The 23,064-nt window shown below is 46.5% G+C and overlaps 2 protein-coding genes across 11 annotated transcripts in view; one reads left to right on the forward strand and one right to left on the reverse strand.

Annotated features, from left to right (window-relative positions):
• The window catches only part of KLHL18 (kelch like family member 18), a 59,759-nt gene extending 41,452 nt beyond the window's left edge, over positions 1 to 18,307 (reverse strand). For 2 of the 3 annotated variants that reach the window (XM_007984019.3, XM_007984017.3), the window contains exon 1: positions 18,077 to 18,307. In XM_007984019.3, the coding sequence (XP_007982210.1) occupies positions 18,077 to 18,205 (129 nt within the window). In that variant the 5' untranslated portion in view covers positions 18,206 to 18,307. The remainder of the gene's footprint in view (positions 1 to 18,076) is intronic. The other variant, XM_073010270.1, reaches the window with a different exon arrangement.
• Positions 18,308 to 18,511: 204 nt separating this feature from the next.
• Positions 18,512 to 23,064, forward strand: part of KIF9 (kinesin family member 9) — a 59,905-nt gene continuing 55,352 nt past the window's right edge. For 5 of the 8 annotated variants that reach the window (XM_007984031.3, XM_007984037.3, XM_007984024.3 and 2 more), the window contains exon 1: positions 18,512 to 18,676. Coding sequence is in view for 4 of the 8 variants with exons in the window: in XM_007984024.3 (XP_007982215.2) it covers positions 18,579 to 18,676 (98 nt within the window). In the remaining 4 variants the exon portion in view is untranslated. Of the gene's footprint in view, positions 18,677 to 19,972; positions 20,215 to 23,064 lie in introns of all 8 variants that reach the window. The other 3 variants (XM_038004023.2, XM_038004026.2, XM_038004024.2) reach the window with 3 other exon arrangements.

The raw sequence follows: 23,064 nt of genomic DNA on the forward strand, positions 1-23,064 counted from the left end.
TATATACACACATATATACACACATATACATATATACACACATATACGTATATACATATATACACACACATATATACACACATATATACATACACACATATACGTAAATACATATACACACACATATATATACACACACACACACATATATATAAAAAATGCTGGTGAGGACGCAAAAGAATTGGGTCACCCATAGTAGTCAGGGTTTTCCAGAGAAATAGAACTAATGAGGAAGAGAGTGGGAAGAAGGAAAAGAGGGAGGTGGGGAAAGACAGAAGGTGAGGGAGAAGAGTGGGAGGGGGAGAAGGGAAAAGGGGAAGACAGCGGGAGGGAAGAAGGGAATGAAGAAGGGAAAGAGGACAGGGAGTGAGAGAGAGAGAGGGAGGAGGTACTGGGGAGAGAGAGAAACTTATTTTTATTTTAAGGAACTGGCTCATGCAATTGCGGGGGCTGGCAAATCCAAAATACACAGTGTGGGCTAGCAGTCTGGAGATTCAGATAAGATTTGATGTTACAGTCTTAAGTCAGAAATCTGCAGGGCAGGTGAGCATGCAGGAAACTTAGGTAGGGTTTTTATCTTACAATCTTTTTTTTTTTTTTTTTTGAGACACGGTATCACTCTGTCACACAGGCTGGAGTGCAGTGGTGCAATCACCGCTCACTGCACCCTGGACCTCCCAGCCTCAATCAACCCTCCTGCCTCAGTCTTCTGAGTAGCTGGGACTACAGGCATGTGCCACAACATCTGGCTAATTTTTCTATATTTTGTGGAGACACAGTCTCACTATGTTGCCTGTGCTGGTCTCAAACTCCTAGGCTCAAGCAATCCTCTTACTTCAGCCTCCCAAAGTGCCGAGATCATAGGAGTGAGCCACTGCGCCCAGCCTAGTTCGCAATCTTGAGGCAGAACCGCTTCTTCAGGGAAAGCTCAGTTTCTGCTCTTTAAGGCCTTACACTGACTGTATGAGGCCCACCCACACTATGGAAGGTAACTGACTTTACTGAAAGTCTACTAACTTATTATTTTAAAATGAGGTGGGGTCTCACTATGTTGCCCAAGTTGGCTTCAAACTCCTGGGCTCAAGCAATCCTTCCGCCCCAGCTTCCCAAGTAGCTGGGATTACAGGCATGTACCACTGCACTCAACTAAAGTCTACTAATTTAAATGTTAATCACATCTAAAAAATACCTTCAACATCTAGACTGGTGTTTGACCAAACTGGGCCTAGCCAAGACGACACATAAAATTAACCACCACACTCATATATGTCAAAGGGAATGCAAAATGATATCGCTACTCTGGAAAATAGTTTGACAATTTCTTCTAAAACTAAAATACACAAACTGCATGACATAAAATTCTACTCTTGGGCATTTATTACAGAGAAATGAAAATAAGTTCACTCAAAATCCTGTACATGAATATTCATAGCAGCTTTATTCATAATACCTAAAAACTGAAAAATGTCCTTTGATGGTTGGAAATGGCTAAACAAATTATGGTACAATCATATCATGGACTACTCAGAAATATGAAGGAAAAAATGATCAATATGCACAATAACTTGGATGGACCTCATGGGCATTAGGCTGGGTGAAAAAAGGTCATGAACTCTATGATTTCATTTATATAACAATTTCAAAATGAGAGACAACAAATTCATGGTTGCCAGAGATTAGAGATAGTGGGTGGAAGGGGGCTGGATGTGACTATAAAGGGTGGCACATGGAGATCTGCGTGGTTATGAACTAGCTCTATATCGTGGAGGTCATTAGTAACTTTGACAAGAGCAAATGGTGGTGACCTGATATAATTAACTTACCTATCCTTACTAAAACATGGGCTCCACCAAGGGGGCAATCTTTGTATGTTTCATGTTTTCCAGAATAGTCAGAAATTAATATTCAGTATTTGTTGAATAAATGATGATTCGGAATGAGTCAACTCAACATATAATTGAGTCTGGTCATATCAGTCTCCATTTTAGGGGGCTCCCTACTGCCTACAAGTCAGATCTAAACCCTAAACAGGTTTTTTTTCTCTCTTTTTTTTTTAAAGACAGGGTCTCACTCTTGCCCAGGCTGCAGTGTAGTGACACAATCATAGCTCACTGCAGCCTCGAACTCCTGGGCTTAACTGATCCTCCCAAGTAGCTGGGACTATAGGTGCATGCCAATGTGCCTGGCTAATTTTTTTATTTTTGGTAGAGATAGGGGTCTCACTTTGTTGCCCAGGCTGGTCTTGAACTCCTGGATTTAAGGCATCCTCCTGCATCAGACTCCCAAAGTGCTGGGATTATAGGTGTGAGCTGCTGCACCTGGCCCCCATCCAGTTTTATCCCCCACCATGACTCTCTTCTAAACTGTTGGCAATTCCCAGAAATTGTCTTGTTCCCTCAGGTAGGATTCTTATCCCCTCATTTTTATGCCCAGTGAAGGATTCCTCATCCTTGAAGATTCAGTGCAAATGTTCCCTCCTCTGAGGAGCCTCTGACTTCCAGGCAGTCAGCTCTCTCCTTCCTGTGGCACTTGGTACAAGCCTCCACTATAGCACACATTATATTGTCCTAATGAATGTCTCTCCATCTAGGCTGAATATTCTTCCCAAAGAAAGGAAGGTTATATCCTAGTACTTAACACAGTGCCTCACACTCAGCTGTACTTAATGAATTCTAAAGCCTACTTCATCTAAAAATAGGCTTCATCTGAGATACAAACAAGTAACAACATTTCTGATGAATTTTACTTCTTCTTTTTAACTGTTGACCTTCTGGCTTAGGACTGGCAGAGCTGGTCAAAGTGGGAGCTCAAAGGTGGAAAAGCATGACCTTCTCATCTCATCTGAAAACTGGCTGAAGTAAAAGGCTCAAGAAAAAGATGGTGAGGCTTAGGGTCAATTTGTGGAGGGCTTGACTCCCAGGGTAACAGTGCATTCCCAGTCCTGAAGAAATAAACAGACCATACTAGCTACTTTGTGGGTTTCTAACAAGATGGCATATAAGGAAATGGAAGTGGGGGGATTCTTTCACCTTGAATGCTGATGGCCTGAATGCCAGCCTAGAATATGGGCAGAGAGACACAGGTTCATATAATACTACCACAAGCAGAAATGATGAGTCCTCATAAACTCTTGGGGTTAAGAAACTGATGGCGGCCGGGCGCGGTGGCTCAAACCTGTAATCCCAGCACTTTGGGAGGCCAAGACGGGTGGATCACGAGGTCAGGAGATCGAGACCATCCTGGCTAACACGGTGAAACCCCGTCTCTACTAAAAAATACAAAAAAAAAAAACTAGCCAGGCGAGGTGGCAGGCGCCTGTAGTCCCAGCTACTTGGGAGGCTGAGGCAGGAGAACGGCATAAACCCGGGAGGCGGAGCTTGCAGTGAGCGGAGATCCGGCCATTGCACTCCAGCCTGGGCGACAGAGCGAGACTCGTCTCAAAAAAAAAAAAAAAAAAAAAAAAAAAAGAAACTGATGGCAAGTATAATAAAACATACTGGGCTCAGTCTGCAGTTTTCGATAGCATTTTAGAGCACACTCTTTGAACACTCTGTGATGGAGCTTTGGTCTCTCTGCTTCAGAGTGCCCCACTGGGTAGTGACACAGGAAGGGGGTGAGGAAGGAAGTAGCTGACCAGCTGACACTAAAAAAGGACTTGGGGCTCCAGTCCCATATAAACAGCTGGCTAAAACATTCAGGCTGCTTCCCACTTCTTCCAAACCCTCCCCCTACTTCCTACCACTCATATCCAGCAAGGTAGAATGGGAACAGAGGAAGGGAGACGAGCGGGCAGAGCCCTCAGGAACCACTGAACATGTAACTGTACCAACTTCAACTGATTTGCAGGTGTTTCTTAGCAGTCTAGACTCCTTACCATGAAAATTTAAGTTCACACTCTGCACTCAACCTATGGCTCCAATCCCACCTTCCACCTTGCTCCTCTATGTCTTACTTATTTGAGAAACACTGTAGGTGTACTTTCATGCCTGGGCCTCTGAACACTCTCCCCCAGCCTGGAATGCCTCTTTCCACTGTACCTATCTGTCAAAGTCCTATTCATCTTGCAATGTACCAAATAAATACCATCATTTCCATGAAATAGTCACAAACCCTCAGAATTGTAAATATTGGCTACTCCTTCGATGTTCCCTCAGGCCTCTGGTGATGCCTATGCAGTTACAGAATTTATCAGACTCTGCCTTTTCCCATAATTATTAGTAATTGGTGTATCTCTATCTTCCATACTCATCTATAAATGTCAAACACAGAGGCTGACTCCCATTCACAGCAGGGTGTCTCACGTACCTACAAAGCACCAAGCACAGGTAAATGCATTTATATAGTATGTTGACTGAAGAAGCATCTCAAACATAATGTCGGGGTCAGTTAGGGTAATTCAGTGAATACTTTTAAGTGCTTGAAACATGCTAAGAACTATACTAGGTAAGAGATGGCTCACGATTCAGGAGTTCAACATCTAGAGGGGAAGAAAAACACTCGAACACATCTACATCGTGTTCAGACCGGTAAGGGGAGTAGGACCAATGAGTGGTAGCAATGCTTCTCAAACTTTAATGTGCACAGGATGTAAGAAGCACCAGATTTTAGTTCAGTAGGTCTGAGGTGAGACCTGAAATCTGCACTTCGAACACGCCCCCACCCAGGTGATGCTGATGCTATTAGTCCAATGACAACACTGAGTAATGAGGGGTTAAGGTGCAATGGAAAAGGGGGAGATGAACTACACCTGGAGGGATAGGAAAAGCCTGTCTTCAGAGAGATGGGACTTCACACAACCCCCCACTGTGATAGGGCAGAGCACAAGAAAGATGGCATGTGTCCCTTTGAGAAAAAAAACATGGAAGGGGCCGGGCACAGTGGCTACACAGCACTTTGTGAGGCCGAGGCGAGAGGATTGCTTGAGGCCAGGAGTTCGAGACCAGCCTGGGCAACAAAGCAAGACCCTATATCTACCAAAAAAAAAAAAATTTTTTTTTTTAAATTAACTGAGCATGGTGGCACACACCTGTAATTCCAGCTACTCGGAAAGCTGAGGTGGGAAGATCACTTGAGCCCAGGAATTCGAGGTTATAATCAACTATCTTTGCACCACTGCACCAGCCTGGGCAAGAGCGAGACCCTGAAGAAAGAAAAAAGAAAAGAGGAGAAAGAGAAAGGGAAAGGGAAAGCAAGGGAGGAAAGAAAAAGAAAGAAAGCAAAGGAAGAAAATATGGAAGCCTAAAGCATGGATAGGGCTCTGCTTGGCAGATGTGAGCAGATACGCCAAGCCAAAGGAACACTAAAGCAAAGGCCCAGAGGAGGGAGAACACAGTCACAGAGAGATGGCCAGCTGACGCAAGAGGACACCATGGGAAAGTAGGGGAGAACAGCAAAGAGGGACCACGTCTGCAGGACTCTGAATATCAAGAATACAGCTGGAAGTCTTAGAGAAGTCAACCAGAATGGCTGTGAACAACAGAACATGCTTAAGCTTCTCCCTCTGACGTCCGAGATGGCTGTGACTGGCGGATTTCTATGAGCAGCTTAGAATAATCAGATTCCATTAAATCAGCAGTTCTCTCCTAAATCCTACAGAAAACTAGCCACCACCTGCTGCTTCTGCATTCCTATTACCCCTCAGACACCTTGATTACGTAAAATGCTAAGCCATATACATGGAAAACACAAGCTTTCCCCAACATGAGGTAGGGGCACGTTTTACAACCACGGAGAGCTGAGCAGCTCTGCTCGACTCCCGGCTCTGCTGACAAGTTTTTAATCTCTGATTGTCACTGTGTGCAGAATAGAATTTCCTTGTGGGGAGGGGACAAGGGGGAGGGATGGCATTGGGAGTTATACCTGATGTAAATGACGAGTTGATGGGTGCTGACGAGTTGATGGGTGCAGCACACCAACATGGCACATGTATGCATATGTAACAAACCTGCACGTTGTGCACATGTACCCTAGAACTTAAAGTATAATTTAAAAAAAAAAAAAAAAAAAAAAACAAGCCAGAATTAGTCTTCTGACTCCAGCCATTATCATCATCTCTCCTAAATGGCAGAAGGGGAAAGTGCAAGCAAAATGTAGTGCTGTCTTCATGAACCACAGAATATGTATCTTAACTTTCTATACCTTAGGTATACCTCTAACACCCTGCCCTGATTCTTCATTCATAAATACACAATTATTGCTTGGTTTCATTCATTCATAATGTATTTACTGACCCATACCGTACCATGCAAGGAACTGTGCTAGGCCTGGGGGGCTACTTCTCTGACCTCGTGTCCTTCCACTTTTCTCCTCACTCTGCCCTTACCATTCTGGCTTCTCGCTGTTTCCCCAAAACACCAAGTGTGCTCCTGCCTCAGGGCTCTGTGCTTACTCTTCCCTCTGCCTTCAGATATCCTCCTGGATTGCTCCCTCACTTCATTTAGATCTCTATTCAGAGGCTGGCTCCTGCTTTACTTTTCTTCATGGCACTGATCACCACTGATCTTCCATCTGTTTATTGTCTGCCACTCCCCCAGGATGTAAGCTCATACTCAAAAAGGCTTGGCCTACTCTGCTCACTGCTGCACCCTCAGCACCTAGAACCATGCTTGGCACATGGAAGGTGCTGACATACCTGCTCAGCATCCTGTTGAATGAAAATGAAATGAGAAGCCACTCAGAGCAGAACAAGATCAGAATTAAGCCTGAGGAAAAACAATCTGTTAGTAGCCCAAGGCTCATGGGCTTATTCTCTAGAGGGTTGGTAAGAATTCTCTCAACATGCTAGTAAAGTTAAAGAAATCCTGGGTTAGGTAAAAGATGAAGAGGATCTCAATTAGGACAGTGGTTTACTGAGAAGCTACTATGTAGATACCTCAGTAAATAATTCAGTCACAGCCCTGCTCTTGTGGAGTGACAACACTATAAATAATTATGTAATTACTATTGTAATAAGTGTCACAAAATACACATAAGAGAAGATGAGCCAAAGTCAATCCCAGAGTTTCAACTGTGCATGACTAGATGGATTGTGTCCCCTCCTTACACAGAGGAAACAAGAGATGGGCAAGGGTGTTCATTTTAGACATAATGAGTATGAGGACCCACAGGACAAATGAGGTAGAAATATAGATTTGAAAGCTATTTGTAATTTGCAGATGATGCCAATACACCTTTACTTGGAAGACATGTTAGCATGGCTTGTTTTGCTGGTCCTCAGAATAGCTCTGTCAAGGTTACACGACATTTAGAGCATACAAATCAACCCAAGAAAAATAAGCTCACAACACATCTGCATCTCCTAAGTAGGTACCTTCTAGAAGGCAATCCCTTTTAAGTGACCATTTGAAGTGCAGCTACAGGGCTGAGCTAATACAATTTGGCTCTTAACAGCTGAGGCGCCATAGTACAAAAATAAAGAGTAGGAAAGATTACTCCTTAGCATCAGATGTTTCTACTCATTGGGTTTCAACACAGAGACAAATTCTGTTTTTAGTGTCTACAGTCACAAAGCACTATAAGCAATCTCTCTTGCCCACCTGGTAACAAGTCTTCTTGAGCTAATTACCTATCTTTTGAAAACTGGATTAAATATAAATAACATACAGTTTACCATTTTAACCATGCTTAAGTGTACAGTTCTGCGGCATTAAGTACATTCTACAACCATCACCACTATGTCTCCAGAATTCTTCATCTTCCCAAACTGAAACTATACCCATTAAACAGTACCTCTCATCCCCCCTCCTCCTGGCCCTGGGCAATCACCATTTCACTTTCTGTCTTCATGAATTTGACTATTCTAGGTAGTTCATATAAGTGGAATCACACATTTGTCCTTTTGTAACTGGCTCATTTCACTTAGTATAATGTCTTCAAGGTTCACCCATGTTGCAGCAGAATTTTCTTCCTTTTAAAGGCTAAATAATATTTCATTGTATGTATACACTTTTTTTTTTTTGGAGACAGGGTGTCGCTGTTGCCCAGGCTGGAGTGCAGTGGTGTAATCATGGCTCATGGCAGCCTTGACCTCCCGGGGCTCAGGTGATCCTCACACCTCAGCCTCCCAAGTAGCTAGGACTACAGGTGCGTACCACCATCCCTGGCTAATTTTTGTATTTTTTGTAGAGACAAGGTTTTGCCACGCGGCCCAGGCTGGTCTCAAACTCCTGGGTTCATGCCATCTGCCTGTCTTGGCCTCCCAAAGTGCTGGGATGGTAGGTGTCAGCCACTGCACCCAGCCGTATACCATATTTTGCTTATCCATTCACCCACTGGTAGACTCTTGGGTGGCTTCCACCTTTTGGCTATTGTGAATAATGCTGCCATGAACATTGGTGTACAAGTATCTACCTGTTCTTTAGCTTATTTTTTGAAAGTTTTTTTTTTTTTTTTTTTTTTTTTTTAATGGAGTTTCGCTCTTGTTGCCCAGGCTGGAGTGTAATGGTGTGATCGCGGCTCACTGCAACCTCCGCCTCCTGGGTTCAGGTGATTCTCCCGTCTAAGCCTCCCGAGTAACTGGGAGTACAGGTGTGTGCCACCACGCCTGGCTAATTTTATATTTTTAGTACAGATGGGGTTTCACCATGTTGGTCAGGCTGGGTCTCGAACTCCTGACCTCAGGTGATCCACCCAACTTGGCCTCCCAAAGTGCTGGGATTACAGGCGTGAAAAGCATTTTTGTGTTCTGATCAGCTATTCAGAACACTCTGCCCACACATACCATTATATTGGGTCATATTTGAACTACAGCTTCTCTATTTTGCCTGCCAAAAGCCCAAGCTCTGACCTTTACCTTCAAGGCCCTGAACACAGACTGTCTGTTCCACTGGAACCTAAGAGCCATCAGGGTCTCCTCTGGCCGGCCATTCTGCAAGCAGCTAAGCATCCTCAGCTTCAACTGAGACAGAATGGGAACATGGTGTCTTTAGTTAGGACTTTGGAAACATTCTGCTTCAAGTTCTAGCAGAGCTGGAAGGCTTTACAAATGAGATGCTAAATTTAACAGTAACTTCTATGTCACTTACTCACTAGTCAGTATAGTAACATGATCACCTGTAGTAAGCTGGGAGAAATTTTTTCACTTCTAGTTCATTTGTATTCTTTAACAAGAAATGCTTCAATTCCTAAATACTGTGTTGAAACTACAGAAGTATATGCTGGGGCAACAAATAATAAAAATAAAACCTACTTCAAAAGCCTTAGAGGCCCTATCAGTATACAACAGAGGTCAGTAAACTACAGCCAACGGATTCAACTCATGCTTCTTTTGTAAAGTTTCACTGGAACACAGCCACGCCCATTCATTTAAATACTGTGTAGAGCTGCTTTTGCACTATAGCATCAGTTAAGTAGCTGCAAGGGAAACTATATTTCCCATGAATCCTTAAATAGTTACTATCTGGCCCTTTCCAGAAAACGCTTGTCAACTCTTAGTTCACGCACTTTGGTTCACCCACTTTTGTCCCCAACTGGAGAAAAGCGGTGATGTACTCAACTGTTCGGATGTTCTTCCTAAGGTCTTCCTAAGCTAACCACAGGCCAGCTGGCTGGTTCCATGCCAAAGAGGCAACGAGAGTGCCAATACTCAACAAGTTCCAAAGTAGAAAGGTAGCTGCCATGCTTGTAATTTGGGAAGGGCTAGGGATACACCTTTAGAAAAACAATGTGGTCTCGGCCGGGCGCGGTGGCTCAAGCCTGTAATCCCAGCACTTTGGGAGGCCGAGACGGGCGGATCACGAGGTCAGGAGATCGAGACCATCCTGGCTAACAAGGTGAAACCCCGTCTCTACTAAAAAATACAAAAAACTAGCCGGGCGTGGTGGCGGGCGCCTGTAGTCCCAGCTACTCGGGAGGCTGAGGCAGGAGAATGGCATGAACCCGGGAGGCGGAGCTTGCAGTGAGCTGAGATCAGGCCACTGCACTCCAGCCTGGGCGACAAAGCGAGACTCCGTCTCAAAAAAAAAAAAAAAAAAAAAAAGAAAAACAATGTGGTCTCATCTTCCATCAACTAGCCTACAAGCTAAACCAAGTGGGGCTAAGGGGCAAACAATGGAGTCTCATGTACAGAATAATAAAGGAATTATCTGCAGTTAAGAAACAACCCCAAGCACATGCTTCTTAAATGTACCTGGTGAGCCAGCCAGCCAAGCTCCATAAGCCTTAGGGTGAACGTGATGAATGTTACTTGGCTGGTAATGGATTGTCCAAGCTGTACCTCCAACTCTCTTTCCCTACCCACATGTCAGGCAGCGTCAAGCTCTCTATTTCACCTAATTGGTGTCCAAATTTAATAGCATTATCCACAACATAACTTGAACAAGGAGATTAAAACTGAATTTTTGATATGAAATTCATATAACAAGTGCTGTGCCCCTCAAGGAGCATGTTCTTCCTCTCAGTTCTGATAGCTCACTAGAAAGAGACAAGGCTGGGCCAGGTGTGGTGGTTCATGCCTGTAATCCCAGCACTTCCGGAGGTGGAGGCAGGAGGATCACTTGAGTCCAGGAATTTGAGACCAGCCTAGGCAATAAGGTGAGGCCCCATCTCTCAAAAAATAAACAAAATTAGCCAGGCGTGGTGGCACACACCTGTGGTCCCAGCTACTTGGGAGGCTGAGGTAGGAGGATGGCTTGAGTCAGAGATTTCGAGGCTGCAGTGAGCTGTGATCCCATCACTGTACTCCAGCTTGGGCGAGAGAAGAGACCCTGTCTCAAGGAAAAAAAAAAAAAAAAAAAAAAACAGGGAGATGAAGCTAACTACATAGTGAGAGATAAACCTAACTACATGAAAAATGTCAGTTGAAAACCCTGGTAATGAGCAATATTCAGAAGCACAAGTTTCCAATATAATGTCATTTCAAAATCAGAGTCAAAAATTCATACGTCTAAAAACTAGTAGAAAAAGCCTGCATCTTCTCTCCTGAAATAAAATGTTGGTGTGGCATCTGGACATTCATATCCCTGCCCTCTGTACTCAAGAATGACACTAAGGATGCTTTGTTCCCTACTCTGCTTCATACCATCAGCAGGGCAGGTGAATAATCTGACAGGATGTAAAAGCATGGTTTCCACCAATAAACAGCTGTGTTAGATCTCAGCTGATATAGCTTTGTGCCATGGGCAAATCCCTTAATAGCTCTAAGCCTCAGGGTTTTTTACATCTGTAAAATGATGGCTTAAAAATGTTTTTGTTTGTATAAATTTATGGGTACAAGTGCAGTTTTGATACATGGATATATTGCATAGTGGTGAAGGCTGGGATTTTAGTGTAACCATCATCTGAATAATGTACATTGTACCCAGTAATTCCTCATCCCTCACCCCACTCCAGTCTCCATTCATTCCACACTCTATGTCCATGCATACACATGTAAAATGATAGCTTTGACAGGGAACCTCTATAATTCCCTTTTTCCTTTTTTTGAGACAGAGTCACACTATTGCCAGGCTGGAGTGCAGTGGTTCAACCATGGCTCACACTGCAGCCTTGACCTCCTGGATTCAAGCGATCCTTCCATCTCACCTCCCAAAGTGCTGAGATTACAGGTATGAAACACTGTGCCCAGCCTACAGCTCCTTTTAATATGATTATTCTAGCTCTATAATTAACCCTGGGTAACTCACTGTACTATACACAACATAAAAATGGCATGCATCGACAAGCCCTTAATTCACTTCCTCATATCCTTCTCCACCTACTCTTTCATCACAAAGCCAGTGGTGACAACAAATTAGGCAAGATTCCAGATTCAAATGCGTAGCTCTTGAAGCCAATTTCGTGAAAATTGTGTGCCTACATTTAGTGGGTCACACAAGGAAATATTCTAATACTGTACCTTTCATCCATGGAAAAAACATTTCCTTCTGAGGGCTAAATTATCAGAGCCAGGTTCAAAACCTTGGCAGGAGCCTTGGGAAAATGCTGAGAAGGCTAATGCCAGCAGATCTTTCAGGAACCATTTATCAGCGGTTGCAAAACAAAGGGTGTGTGTCTATATAGGGAGCTCCTCTCTCCTTTAAGCTTATGGCCCTATGAATAATACTCAGGTTTGGTGACCTCATTCTGCTGTCACTCAAAAAGAAAATAAATGTATGAGATAAAGGGAAAGCAGAAATATATGAACTTCAAAGCCTTACAGAAGCATAAGGGAAAAAAATAAACATATGAATCTGGCTCCAAATCTCATGACTAAGAAGAAAAACTCATTAAATCTAGCGAGTGTGCCCAAATGGCTAGACCCGGATGAATCAGACAACACTGCCTGAGCCTTGGGCTCCTGGCAGCCCAGAGCAAAGGACACAAAACTCAACTCAGGGAAGAGGGGATGAGAGCTTCCATGGATGCAAATCTGTCTACCTAGGCCAAGCCTTATGCCAAGAAGTCTTGCACTACAATCCTCATAACTTTTAAGATAAAATGATTTGCCAAGGAAAAGAACCATGGGCTTTTCCTCATAACAGCTTCAAGCCATTGGAGATACAGAAAGTGATTTTTTTTTTTTTAATGCATATGTTACTCTTTTCTGTCATGCCTCTACTTCACTATCCGACAGGCTCCCAACGAATTTAAATTTCAAATATTTCCCAAAAGGAAATTAAGCCTAGGTTCAAGTGTTGGCAGTGAATTTTGAGAATGTGGCATGAATGCTAATACTCACTTTTACGTTCTCCCTATAATTCAGGAAGAGAGAAAAGATGACACGCCCTTAAGGATGAATACAGTAGATCTGAGGTAGATTAATTCATGTGGCAGCAGCTGAAATCAGTTCATTTACCGACAGTGACAGAAGAGGCAACAGGAGAGCATGAGAGAACACCTGACCCTGAATATGGAGACAAAGAGTTTAGTCCCAATGCTGCTTAACTCATCCTGTGACCTTGAACGAGTCCCTTCCCCTTCTGGGCTTGGGTCTTCATTTGTAAAGTGCAGGCTAATGAATTAGTGCAGAGGTCTTTTTTGTTGTTTTTGAGACAGAGTCTCGCTCTGTCCCCAGGCTGGAGTGCAGTGGTGCGATCTCGGCACACTGCAACCTGCGCCTCCCAAGTTCAAGCGATTCTCCTGCCTAGCCCGCGCCAGCATGTCCAGCTAATTTTTGTATTTTTAGTAGAGATGGGGTTTCACCAAGTTGGCATGGATGTTCTCGATCTCTCGACCTCATGATCTACCCGTCTTGGCCTCCCACAGTGCTGGGATTACAGGCGTGAGCCACCACACCCGGCCGGCAAAGTCATTTAAGGCAATGAACATTTTGTCCAGATAAAATCATTCAAAATTCATCAGAAGCTAAAAGAAATTCAAAATGGCAGGTTGAACACATGAACTTATCTCCACTCCTTCTAGAAAATTCATTAAATTATTATTAATAAATATATACTACTGGCCGGGCGTGGTGGCTCATGCCTGTAATCCCAACACTCTGGGAGGCTGAGGCAGGCAGATCACTTGAGGTCAGAAGTTTGAGACCATCCTGGCCAACATGGTAAAACCCTGTCTCTACAAAAATTCAAAAATTAGCCAGGCAAGGTGGTATGAGCCTACAATACCAGCTACTCAAGAGGTTGAGGCAGGAAAATCGCTTGAACCTGGGAGGTGGAGGTTGCAGTGAGCCAAGATTGCGCCACTGCACTTCAGCCTGGGCAACAGAGCAAGACTCTGTCTCAAAGAAAGAAAGAAAGAAAGAAAATACTCACACACACACACACACACACACACTAGTTACTGAGCATTTACTACATGATTATTTGAAGTACATTAACTAATTGAATCCTCAACACTCAAGTAGGTGGTGATCTGCATTTTACAGATGAGACAGAGAATCACCAGTGTTTAAGGAAGCTGCTCATTTTCACAGCTAATAAGTGGCAGACCCAGAACTCAAACGTAGGCAGTGTGGCTGCAGAGTCTGTGTGATACTGCCTTTTGGACTGATGATCAAGGAACAGCAAAGCTCTGAAGGAAAAAGAAGCAGAGAGAGACAGCAGATTAGAAGGGTCAACAAAATTTTAGAAGAAGAAAAGATGAGTAGTAACTGACTTAGAGGACACTGAGTGTTGTGGAATGCAAGCCACTGAAGAATCCCCTCCAAAATGGAACCACTGGAGGGACCAGTTTCCTCTGAAGTTGTGAGCAAGAAGAAGGACTGAAATCAGGAAGTACTGGTCCCCCTCCCTAAGGCAAGCAACTGCTGCATCACCACCCAGGTAGAAGACTGAGGTTTACTCTTCAGACAGAATGAACAAGAGCCTCTGGACCTGGGTAACCAGGGCATCCCTGAAGACAAGGAAGTGGTACCATTTGGTGGGATTAAGTGAAAGTCTGCACACAGAAGGGAGAACCTCCAGCCCTCTCCTACCATAAGTCTCCCAGAATAACAGCCAGGCTTATACCACCTAGGAAGAAGCCTGGAGGAAGATCTACGGACTTTGAACTTATCCCACAGAAAACGACAGGTCCATCACCCTACAACCATGGCCCTCAGAACGTGGTCCCAGACTAAGAGTAGCAGCATAGGGGAACCTGTCAGAAATATGAGTTCTCAGGCCCATGCCACACCTAATGAATTAGAAATTCTGGGTGAGGTCCAACAACCAGCGTTTTGACAAGGCTACCAGGTGATTCTGAAGTCCACTGAAGTTTGAGAACCACTGCCTGACAGGGAGGCCCACCAGTCAATAAAATATCTCACACCGAAAAGCTTCCAACCAGTTTTTCAGTGTCTGTTTACTTGAAAAACATTGTGGAGTCACCAGAAAACTGAAGAAAGACTTTGACAAGAAAGAGAAACAAAACAGATTTCCCAGGACAGCTCTGGTGGCAAGTAGTGAAATGTGCAAAGCCTGATTTGCATGCCCTTTCCCCGGTCCCAGCATTATATTGCTACAGAGCTACTCCTTGGGCTCTACAATACAGTTTTCAAAATCAGTGAAGTAAATGCTCTCTACAGTCCTGTCCAGCTCTAGCGCATGCCTTTATACTAGTCCTTCCTACTGGAGGCTTTTTATTAGAGAGAAAAAAATAAATATACTGGTCCTTATGTTCTGGATCCTTGAAACTAACACAGCAATTCAGACTGACCGTCTCAGTTGAAACTATGTCTGATTCTTTTCTTTCTTTCTTTCTTTTTTTGAGACAGGGTCTCACTCTGTTGCCCAGGCTGGAGTGTAGAGGCACGATCTCAGCTCACTGCAGCCTCTGCACTCCAGCCTGGGCAACAGGCTCAAGTGATCCTCCCACCTCAAGTGATCCTTCCACCTCGGCCTCCTGAGTAGCTAAGACTAAAGGTACACACTACTACAGCTAATTTTTTGTAGAGATGGGGTTTCACCATGTTGCCCAAGCTGGTCTCCTGAGTTCAAAGCAATCCACCTGCCTCGGCCTCCCAAAGCACTGGGATTACAGGCGTGAGCCACTGCACCCAGCCACGTCTAATAACTTAATTTTCCCTCTGAATGAATGAGCAAAGTTCTGCTGAAAGATTACTATATTCAGTATCTGCATTAAGTGTACTATTAATACTTTATGTAGAAGTATATGTGATCATCCCACGCTGCCATGCCCTTTTTGATTCCCTGTCTCTTATAAGATTCCCCCGGTTCACCCTTACAGCCTCTTTTTTTTTTTTTCCCCAGTAGAGATGGGGTTTTGCCATGTTGCCTAGGCTGGTCTCAAACTCCTGGCCTCAAGTGATCCACTCGCCTTGGCCTTCCAAAGTGTTGGGATTATAGGCGTGAGCCACGGTGCCCAGTCTACAGCCTAAATTTTAATTTAGAAATTCACACCTATTACTGTTTTTCACTAGTCTCTATTTACACCAAGTGTTGCTGCCACAACCGGATCATTTTTCTGCTTACAAATTTCTAGTGGCCTTAACATCTTCCATCATGTAATCACTGTGGATAAAAACTTCTAATTTACTTTTACTTCCTCTGCCTCCTTTAGTCTAGCTCATTTTTCTGAATTCTCTTAGTTCCTCTTTCCTATCTGAGAAGATCTCGTGTCTTCTCAGATCACTTCACTCCTCTCCTGGAAAAACAACCTCCTTCAGGAGGGGTTTAGAATGATGAAAAGGGCCGGGCTCAGTGGCTCACACCTGTAATCCCAGCAATTTGGGAGGCTGAGGCGGGCGGATCATGAGGTCAGGAACTCAGGACGAGCCTGGCTAACATAGTGAAACCCCGTCTCTACTAAAAACACACACACAAAAATTAGCCAGGCGTGGTGGCAGGCGCCTGTAGTCCCAGCTACTTGGGAGGCTAAGGCAGGAGATTCACTTGAAGCTAGGAGGTGGAGGTTGCAGTGAGCCAAGATCACGCCACTGCACTCCAGCCTATACGACACAGCGAGACTGTCTCAAAAAAACAAAACCAAAAACAAAAAAAACCGAGGTTTACAGAGATTAAGTAACTTGCCCAAGGTTACAACTAGGATTTTAATCCAAATCCTTCTGCCTTCAAAGCCATACTCAACCATCCTACTCTACCATCTCCAGAGATCTGACTCAACTATGTTGAAGAAGGAAAGTTTCCTTAATCACGCAGAAAATAAGAGCAGGCTGGGCGTGGTGGCTCACACCTGTAATCCTAGCACTTTGGGAGGCCGAGGCGGGCAGATTGCTGAAGCTCAGGAGTTCGAGACCACCCTGGGCAACATGGTGAATCCCCGTCTCTACTAAAAATAGAAAAAATTAGCCGGGGTGGTGGTGTGTGCTTGTAGTCCCAGCTGCTGGGGAGGCTGAGGCAGGAGAATCGCTTGAACCCAGGAGAGAGGTCGCGGTGAGCCGAGATCGCTGCAACTCCAGCCTGGGCAACAGAGCGAGACTCTGTCTCAAAAAAAGAAAAGAAGAAGAGCAAAAAGATCTCTGCATAGTTTTATTTTTTCTTTCTTTTATTTATTTGTGTGTGTGTATGTGAGAGAGAGAGAGAAATAGGAGAAATAGGGTCTTGCTCTGTTGCCCAGGCTGGAGTGCAGTGGTGTGATTACAACTCACTGCAGGCTTGACCTCCTAGGGTCAAGCGATCCTCCCACCTTACCCTCCCGAGTAGCTGGGACTACGGGCACAGGCCACCATGCCCAGCCAATTTTTTATTATTTGTAGAGACAGGGTCTCCCTGCATAGCCCAGGCTGGTCTCCAACTCCCCCACTCAAGTGATCCTCTCGCCTCTCAAAGTGCTGAGATTACAGGTGTGAGCCACCATGCCTGCTCTGTTTGTTTTTTAAACAGGGATCACCCACAGATGCTGAGAACTTTCCAGTCAAAGCCCAACAGGGAGCCCCACTCATCATCTCCTGGGCCGGACGTCTCTACATGGTTCGGTGGCTTGGCCAGGGAGCAGCACAGCATGCCCCTTCCACATGAAAAGACCCAGGCACAGGAGGGAGGCTGCCTCTTGCGACCAGAATGCAGGTGGGGAACAGGTGGTTAAGATATCTTTCCCTTTTAATATCAGTCAGCATCCCTCTCCCCAGGCGTCCAGTAGGCCCAGCCCCGGGGAGCTGGTGGTGGTGGTGGTGGTGGTGCCTTCCAGTGTAGGGCAGGGTGGCTTCCCACCTCAAAAAATTTCCAGATCAGATTTTAAAAGCTCTTAAGAGACAAAGTAGTGATTCAACAATTAAGGGCAGGCAATGATTCCCAAGGAGAAGCCTTCTCTACAACAGCACAGCCAAGTTCGACAGGCACAAAGAAGTATCTGTAGTGACAAGAGAGGGTGCTGAATTCAGTGGTGCCCATCAGCATGTGGGGCCGGCCACCGTACCTGCCTCCATAGAAGGTAAGTCCATTTTCTCTCGTCTGTATGACAGAAAAGGGAGGCTGTCACCCCAATATCTCTCACTTCAAGGGCCTAAGCGGCGCACCTCTCAACCTTTCCTTTCAGGGGCTGAAAGGTTGTCCTCTTCCTCTCCCCGACTCGGTCCCGATCCCCTTCTGCTCGGCACCTCTCTCCCCACTACTCGGCACCCCTCAAACCTCTTCTCCTCAACCCTCTCCCCGCTCGACCTCTCTTTCCCTGACCCCCCGCCCCTTTTTACTCCCCGCTCGACCCCTTTCCCCTCAGCTCGCTGCCGCCCAGTCCGCGATACCTTGAGGGTCACGTCGCACAGCTTGCCCTGCCGCCGTATCTCCTCCATGACGCCGTAGCCGCGACTAGGCAACTCGGACACCGAGAAGTGCACCAGATCCTCCAGCTCCTCCGCGCCGTCCTCCACCATCTTCCCCGGCCGCCGCAACTGCGCAGGCCTCGCCGGCCGGCTAGACACTAACCAGGGCGGGGCGATCTAGCACGCCGACAGCGGCTCGGAGCGCGGAGCAGCAATTAGACGGGCCTCTGCGGCCGCCGTAGTTGAAACTCCTAGGCGCCGGAAGCCCCGCCGCCCCGCTTCCTGGTTCACGTGCGGCCTTCGTTGTCTCGCTACCTCGAACTTGGCTTCGCGCATGCATCGGCCGAAGTCTTTCTAGATCAATCGGCCCCATCTCTAGTCTTCCCGATTCGGCCATGACCTCACCCGTATCCTCGACGTAGGACCTCGGACTTCATTTCCGCCACCCCGACACTTCCGGAATCCCCGGAAGCGACCCGTTGCCATGGCGACTGTGTACACTGCTAGACAGCCCCGCGTGGGGAGTGCAGGTGGCTTCGGTTGTGGCCGTCGCGTCCCGGGAGCGTCGCTGCCTGGTGAACGGTGAGCAGGGGCTGCGCGCCGGTGGGAGTGGAGAGACGGGAGAAGGGTGTGCGCCCGGACTGCTGATAGTGGCTGGGGTCCAAACACCGCTCTATCTGGGGGTTCCCAGCTGGATCGCTCATCTCTGAAACCCAGGCGAAGGAGGGCGCGACATCAAGAGTCCTTTCAGCCTGGCCTCGGCTTACGGTCTTCGGAGCTAATGTTCATTGGTCCCACAAAGGGGTCCCACGTCGCGCCCAGGACACAGAGGCCGTGAGGCAGGGAGCCAGAGGTCGTCTGGACTCTTCTGCACTAGTCGGTTTTCGTACTAGAGGGGGCTTTGGGATCACCAGTCGCGGCCCTTCGCGTTACAGCTGAGGAAACCTCTCCAGAGAGGGGCCGGAATGGGTTCAAAGCCCACTGCCGCCCAGGCTCCACACGGGGGTCCGGCACATTGGGTGAGAAAAAGGAGAAAGGCTAGTTTTGCCTGCGTCCTAGTCTTGTTCAGCCAAGGCCAGGTGCAGTTAGACCCAGTGTTTTGGATTCGGGTGTTGCTGCTGCCGCTTCGGGTAGCTATGAGGGTTCACCCATGACAGCCCCTCGTCTAGACAGGAGCACTGGAAGACAGGGACCCACCTGGTGCCTGCCACCCCAACCACCAAACGCTCCCTTTCCTCTTGTCGAGTCTTCATGGGTGCTTGTTGACAATTCTGTTAATTCCCACTAAAGACAAATGAGGAAACCTCGAGCGTCTTAACACAGAAGTCTCTTGGTGACCATTCAGGGACTTGCTTTGTTATACCAGAAATATCAAAGGGTGGTTCCCCAAGGAGAGACATTCCCCACAAAGTCCTGAGGGAGAAAGGGAGGGGTCCGGGCGCCGTGGCTCACGCCTGTAATCCTAACACTTTGGGAGGCTGAAGTGAGCGGTTTGCTTGAGCTCAGGAGTTCAAGACCAGCCTGGGCAACACGGCGAAACCCTGTCTCTAGGAAAAATACAAAAATTATTCGGGCGTGGTGGTGCACGCCTGTAGTCCTAGCTACTTGGGGGACTGAGGTGGGAGGATTGCTTGAACCCAGGAGGTGGAGGCTATGGTGAGCCGAGATTGTTTCACTGCACTCCAGCCTAGGTGAAAGAGTGAGACCCTGTCTCAAAAAAAAAAAAAAAAAAAAAAAAAGGGTGGGGTGAGGTGCTGGACGTGGATTTTTGCACCTGGAAACCAAGTGTCCTCCTGGAAGGGCTGTGGGCTTGGGTTGGAGTTGTCATGGAAGGGGAGTGACATCATATGCCCCTTGGGACTCTTGGGACTCTCTCAGTAGTGATTGAAGATAGATCCACATATGAAGATTCAGCTGCCCTCTGACTTCAGCCGTTACCATCACCACCCACCGCCATTTCCTGAACACCTACTCTGTGCTGGGCTCTGCCCTGGACATTGTGAGGGGATTCCAAAGAGATAAAAAGCACAATCCTTGCCTTCAAGCAGCTTGTAATTTAATTTGGGAACTGAAACCCACTCAAATGAAGCGACGTAAGATTGGTAACAAGCAGTATTTCAGTAAGTGCAAGATGGCGTGGGGTCTCCAAATGTTTGGGTGTTAAGGGGTTGTTGAGTAGCAGGCTCACAAGACGGGTGTGCAAAGGAAGACTTATTGCAGGTGGATATGGCTCGTGGCCTGCTTGGAGCCATGGTGTCAGCATGGGGAGGGCCTTGGGAAGCATACATGGGGTGACTGCATGTGCATGTGCATGTTGGCAAATATCGGAGCAGAGAAGGGCCAGGCTCTGGAGGGAGAGTGATGCTTTTGCTTATTTGTTTTGTTTTGTTGAGACAGTCTCATGCTATTGTCCAGGCTGGAGAGCAGTGTTGTGCCATCACTGCTTAAGTGATCCTGCTGCCTCAGCCTCCTGAATAACTGGGACCACACGCATGCACCACCACACTTGGCAAATTTTTAAAATTTTTTGTGGAGACGAGGTCTTGCTGTGTTGCCCAAGCTGGTTTCTAATTCCTGGCCTCAAGCAATCCTCCCACATTAGCCTCCCAAAGTGCTAGGATTACAGGTGTGAGCCACCATGCCCAGCTGAGGTTGATGCTCTGAACTGGCCTGTGCTACTGTTGTGCAGGGACTTCAGGGAGGGAGGCCCGGGCATCTGCTCCCAGAGCTCCCCTGCTTCTTCATGGTCCCTTTCGGAGCATACCCTGGATGGCATCTGAATTTCCCTGGGCAGGAGAATGGGCCCTTGGATGTGAAGAGTGGTTCCCCAAGCTTTAGAAATTGAGTGTGAGGCTGAGGTGGATGGATTGCTTGAACCCAGGAGTTTGAGACCGCCCTGGGCAACATGTTGAAACCCCATCACTACAAAAATGCAAAACATTAGCCGGGTGTAGTGACGCACACCTGTCCTCCCAGCTACTCTGGAGGTTGAGGTTGAGGTGGGAGGATTGCTTGAGGCTGGGAGACAGGGTGCAGTGAGCTGAAATCACATCAGTGTACTCCAGCCTGAGTGCACTGTCTCAGACAGAGTGAGACTCTTTGAAATAAATGTCTCGAAAATAATAAATAAACAAAATCGGAAATAACTGTTGTCAGGTAACACCCATTGGACCTCTCTTAGATAATTTTGTATAAAATGTTACCATTATTTAATGTCCTTTTTTTGAAAAGCAAGATAATCTAATTAAAACAAGTCCCTGTTATACATGAGGGATTTTTATGGTTAACGTCTTAAAAGTTAGTTAGACTGAGTCTTGCTCTGTCACCCAGGCTGGAATGCAGTGGCATGACATTGGCTCAGTGCAACCTCCACCCTCCAGATTCAAGCGATTCTCCTGTCTCAGCCTCCAGAGTAGCTGAGATTACAGGCGCCCACCACCACATCCGGCTAATTTTTGTTTTTTATTTTTTTTTAGTGGAAACAGGGTTTCATCATGTTGGCCAGGCTGGTCTTGAACTCCTAACCTCAGGTAATCTGCCATCCTCAGCCTCCCAAAGTGCTGGGATTACAGGCAAGAGCCACTGTGCTTGGCCCAAGTTAGTTTTTTGTTTTGTTTTTTTTAAAACATGGTCTCACTGTATCACCTAGGCTGGAGTGCAGTGGTATGATCAAAGCTAACTGCAGCCTCAACTTCCCCGGGCTCAAGTGATCCTCCCACCTCAGCCTCCTGAGTAGCTGGGACTATAGGCATGCACCCCTATGCCTGGCTAATTTATTTATTTTATTTATTTATTCATTTATTTATTTTTTGGAGATGGAGTCCCTCTCTGTTGCCTAGGCTGGAGTGCAATCGTGCGATCTCAGCTCACTGCACCCTCCACCTCCCGGGTTCAAGCGATTCTCCTGCCTCCGCCTTCTGAGTAGCTGGGATTCCAGGCATCTGCCACCACGACTGGCTAATTTTTGTATTTTTAGTAGAGATGGCATTTCACCATGTTGGCCAGGCTGGTCTTGAACTCCTGACCTCAGGTAATCCACCTGGCTCGGCCTCCCAAAGAGCTGAGATTACAGGCATGAGTCACCGCGCCTGGCCTCCTGGCTAATTTTTGTATTCTTTGTAGAGATGGGTTTTTGCCATGTTGCCCAGGCTGGTTTCAAAACTCCTGGCCTCGAGGGATCTGCCCACCTTGCCCTCCCAAAGTGCTAGGATTATGGTGTGAGCCATTGCGCCCAGCCAAAAGTTAGTGTTTTAAAAGCCAAGCCATGCGCCTGTAGTCTCAGCTACTTGGAAGGTTGAGATGGGAGAATCACTTGAGCTCAGAAGTTAAAGGCTAGCCTAGGCAACATAAAGAAACCCTTATCTCCAAAAATAAAACAATGAAATAAATGTTAATTTTTAAAAAAATATTGAACATCAGCTGGGTATGCCTGTAATTTCAGCACTTTAGAAGTCCAAGATAGGAGGATCACTTGAGGCTAGGAGTTCAAGACCAGCCTAGGCAACATAGTAAGACACCATCTTACAAAAAGAATGTAAGAGAACTAGCCAGGCACAGTGGTACGCGCCTGTACTCCCAGCTACTGGGGAGGCTGAGGCAGGAGGATCACTTGAGCCCAGGATGTCAAGGCTGCATTGAGCCATGATAGCACCACTGCATTCCAACCTGGGTGACAGGGTGAGACTTTGTCTCAAAAGAAGAGAAAAAGGCCGGGCGCGGTGGCTCAAGCCTGTAATCCCAGCACTTTGGGAGGCCGAGACGGGCGGATCAGGAGGTCAGGAGATTGAGACCATCTTGGCTAACATGGTGAAACCCCGTCTCTACTAAAAAATACAAAAAACTAGCTGGGCGAGGTGGCGGGCGCCTGTAGTCCCAGCTACTTGGGAGGCTGAGGCAGGAGAATGGCGGGAACCCGGGAGACGGAGCTTGCAGTGAGCTGAGATCCGGCCACTGTACTCCAGCCTGGGCGA

This window comes from Chlorocebus sabaeus, chromosome 22 (assembly GCF_047675955.1).
Source record: "Chlorocebus sabaeus isolate Y175 chromosome 22, mChlSab1.0.hap1, whole genome shotgun sequence".
Lineage (NCBI taxonomy): Eukaryota > Metazoa > Chordata > Mammalia > Primates > Cercopithecidae > Chlorocebus > Chlorocebus sabaeus.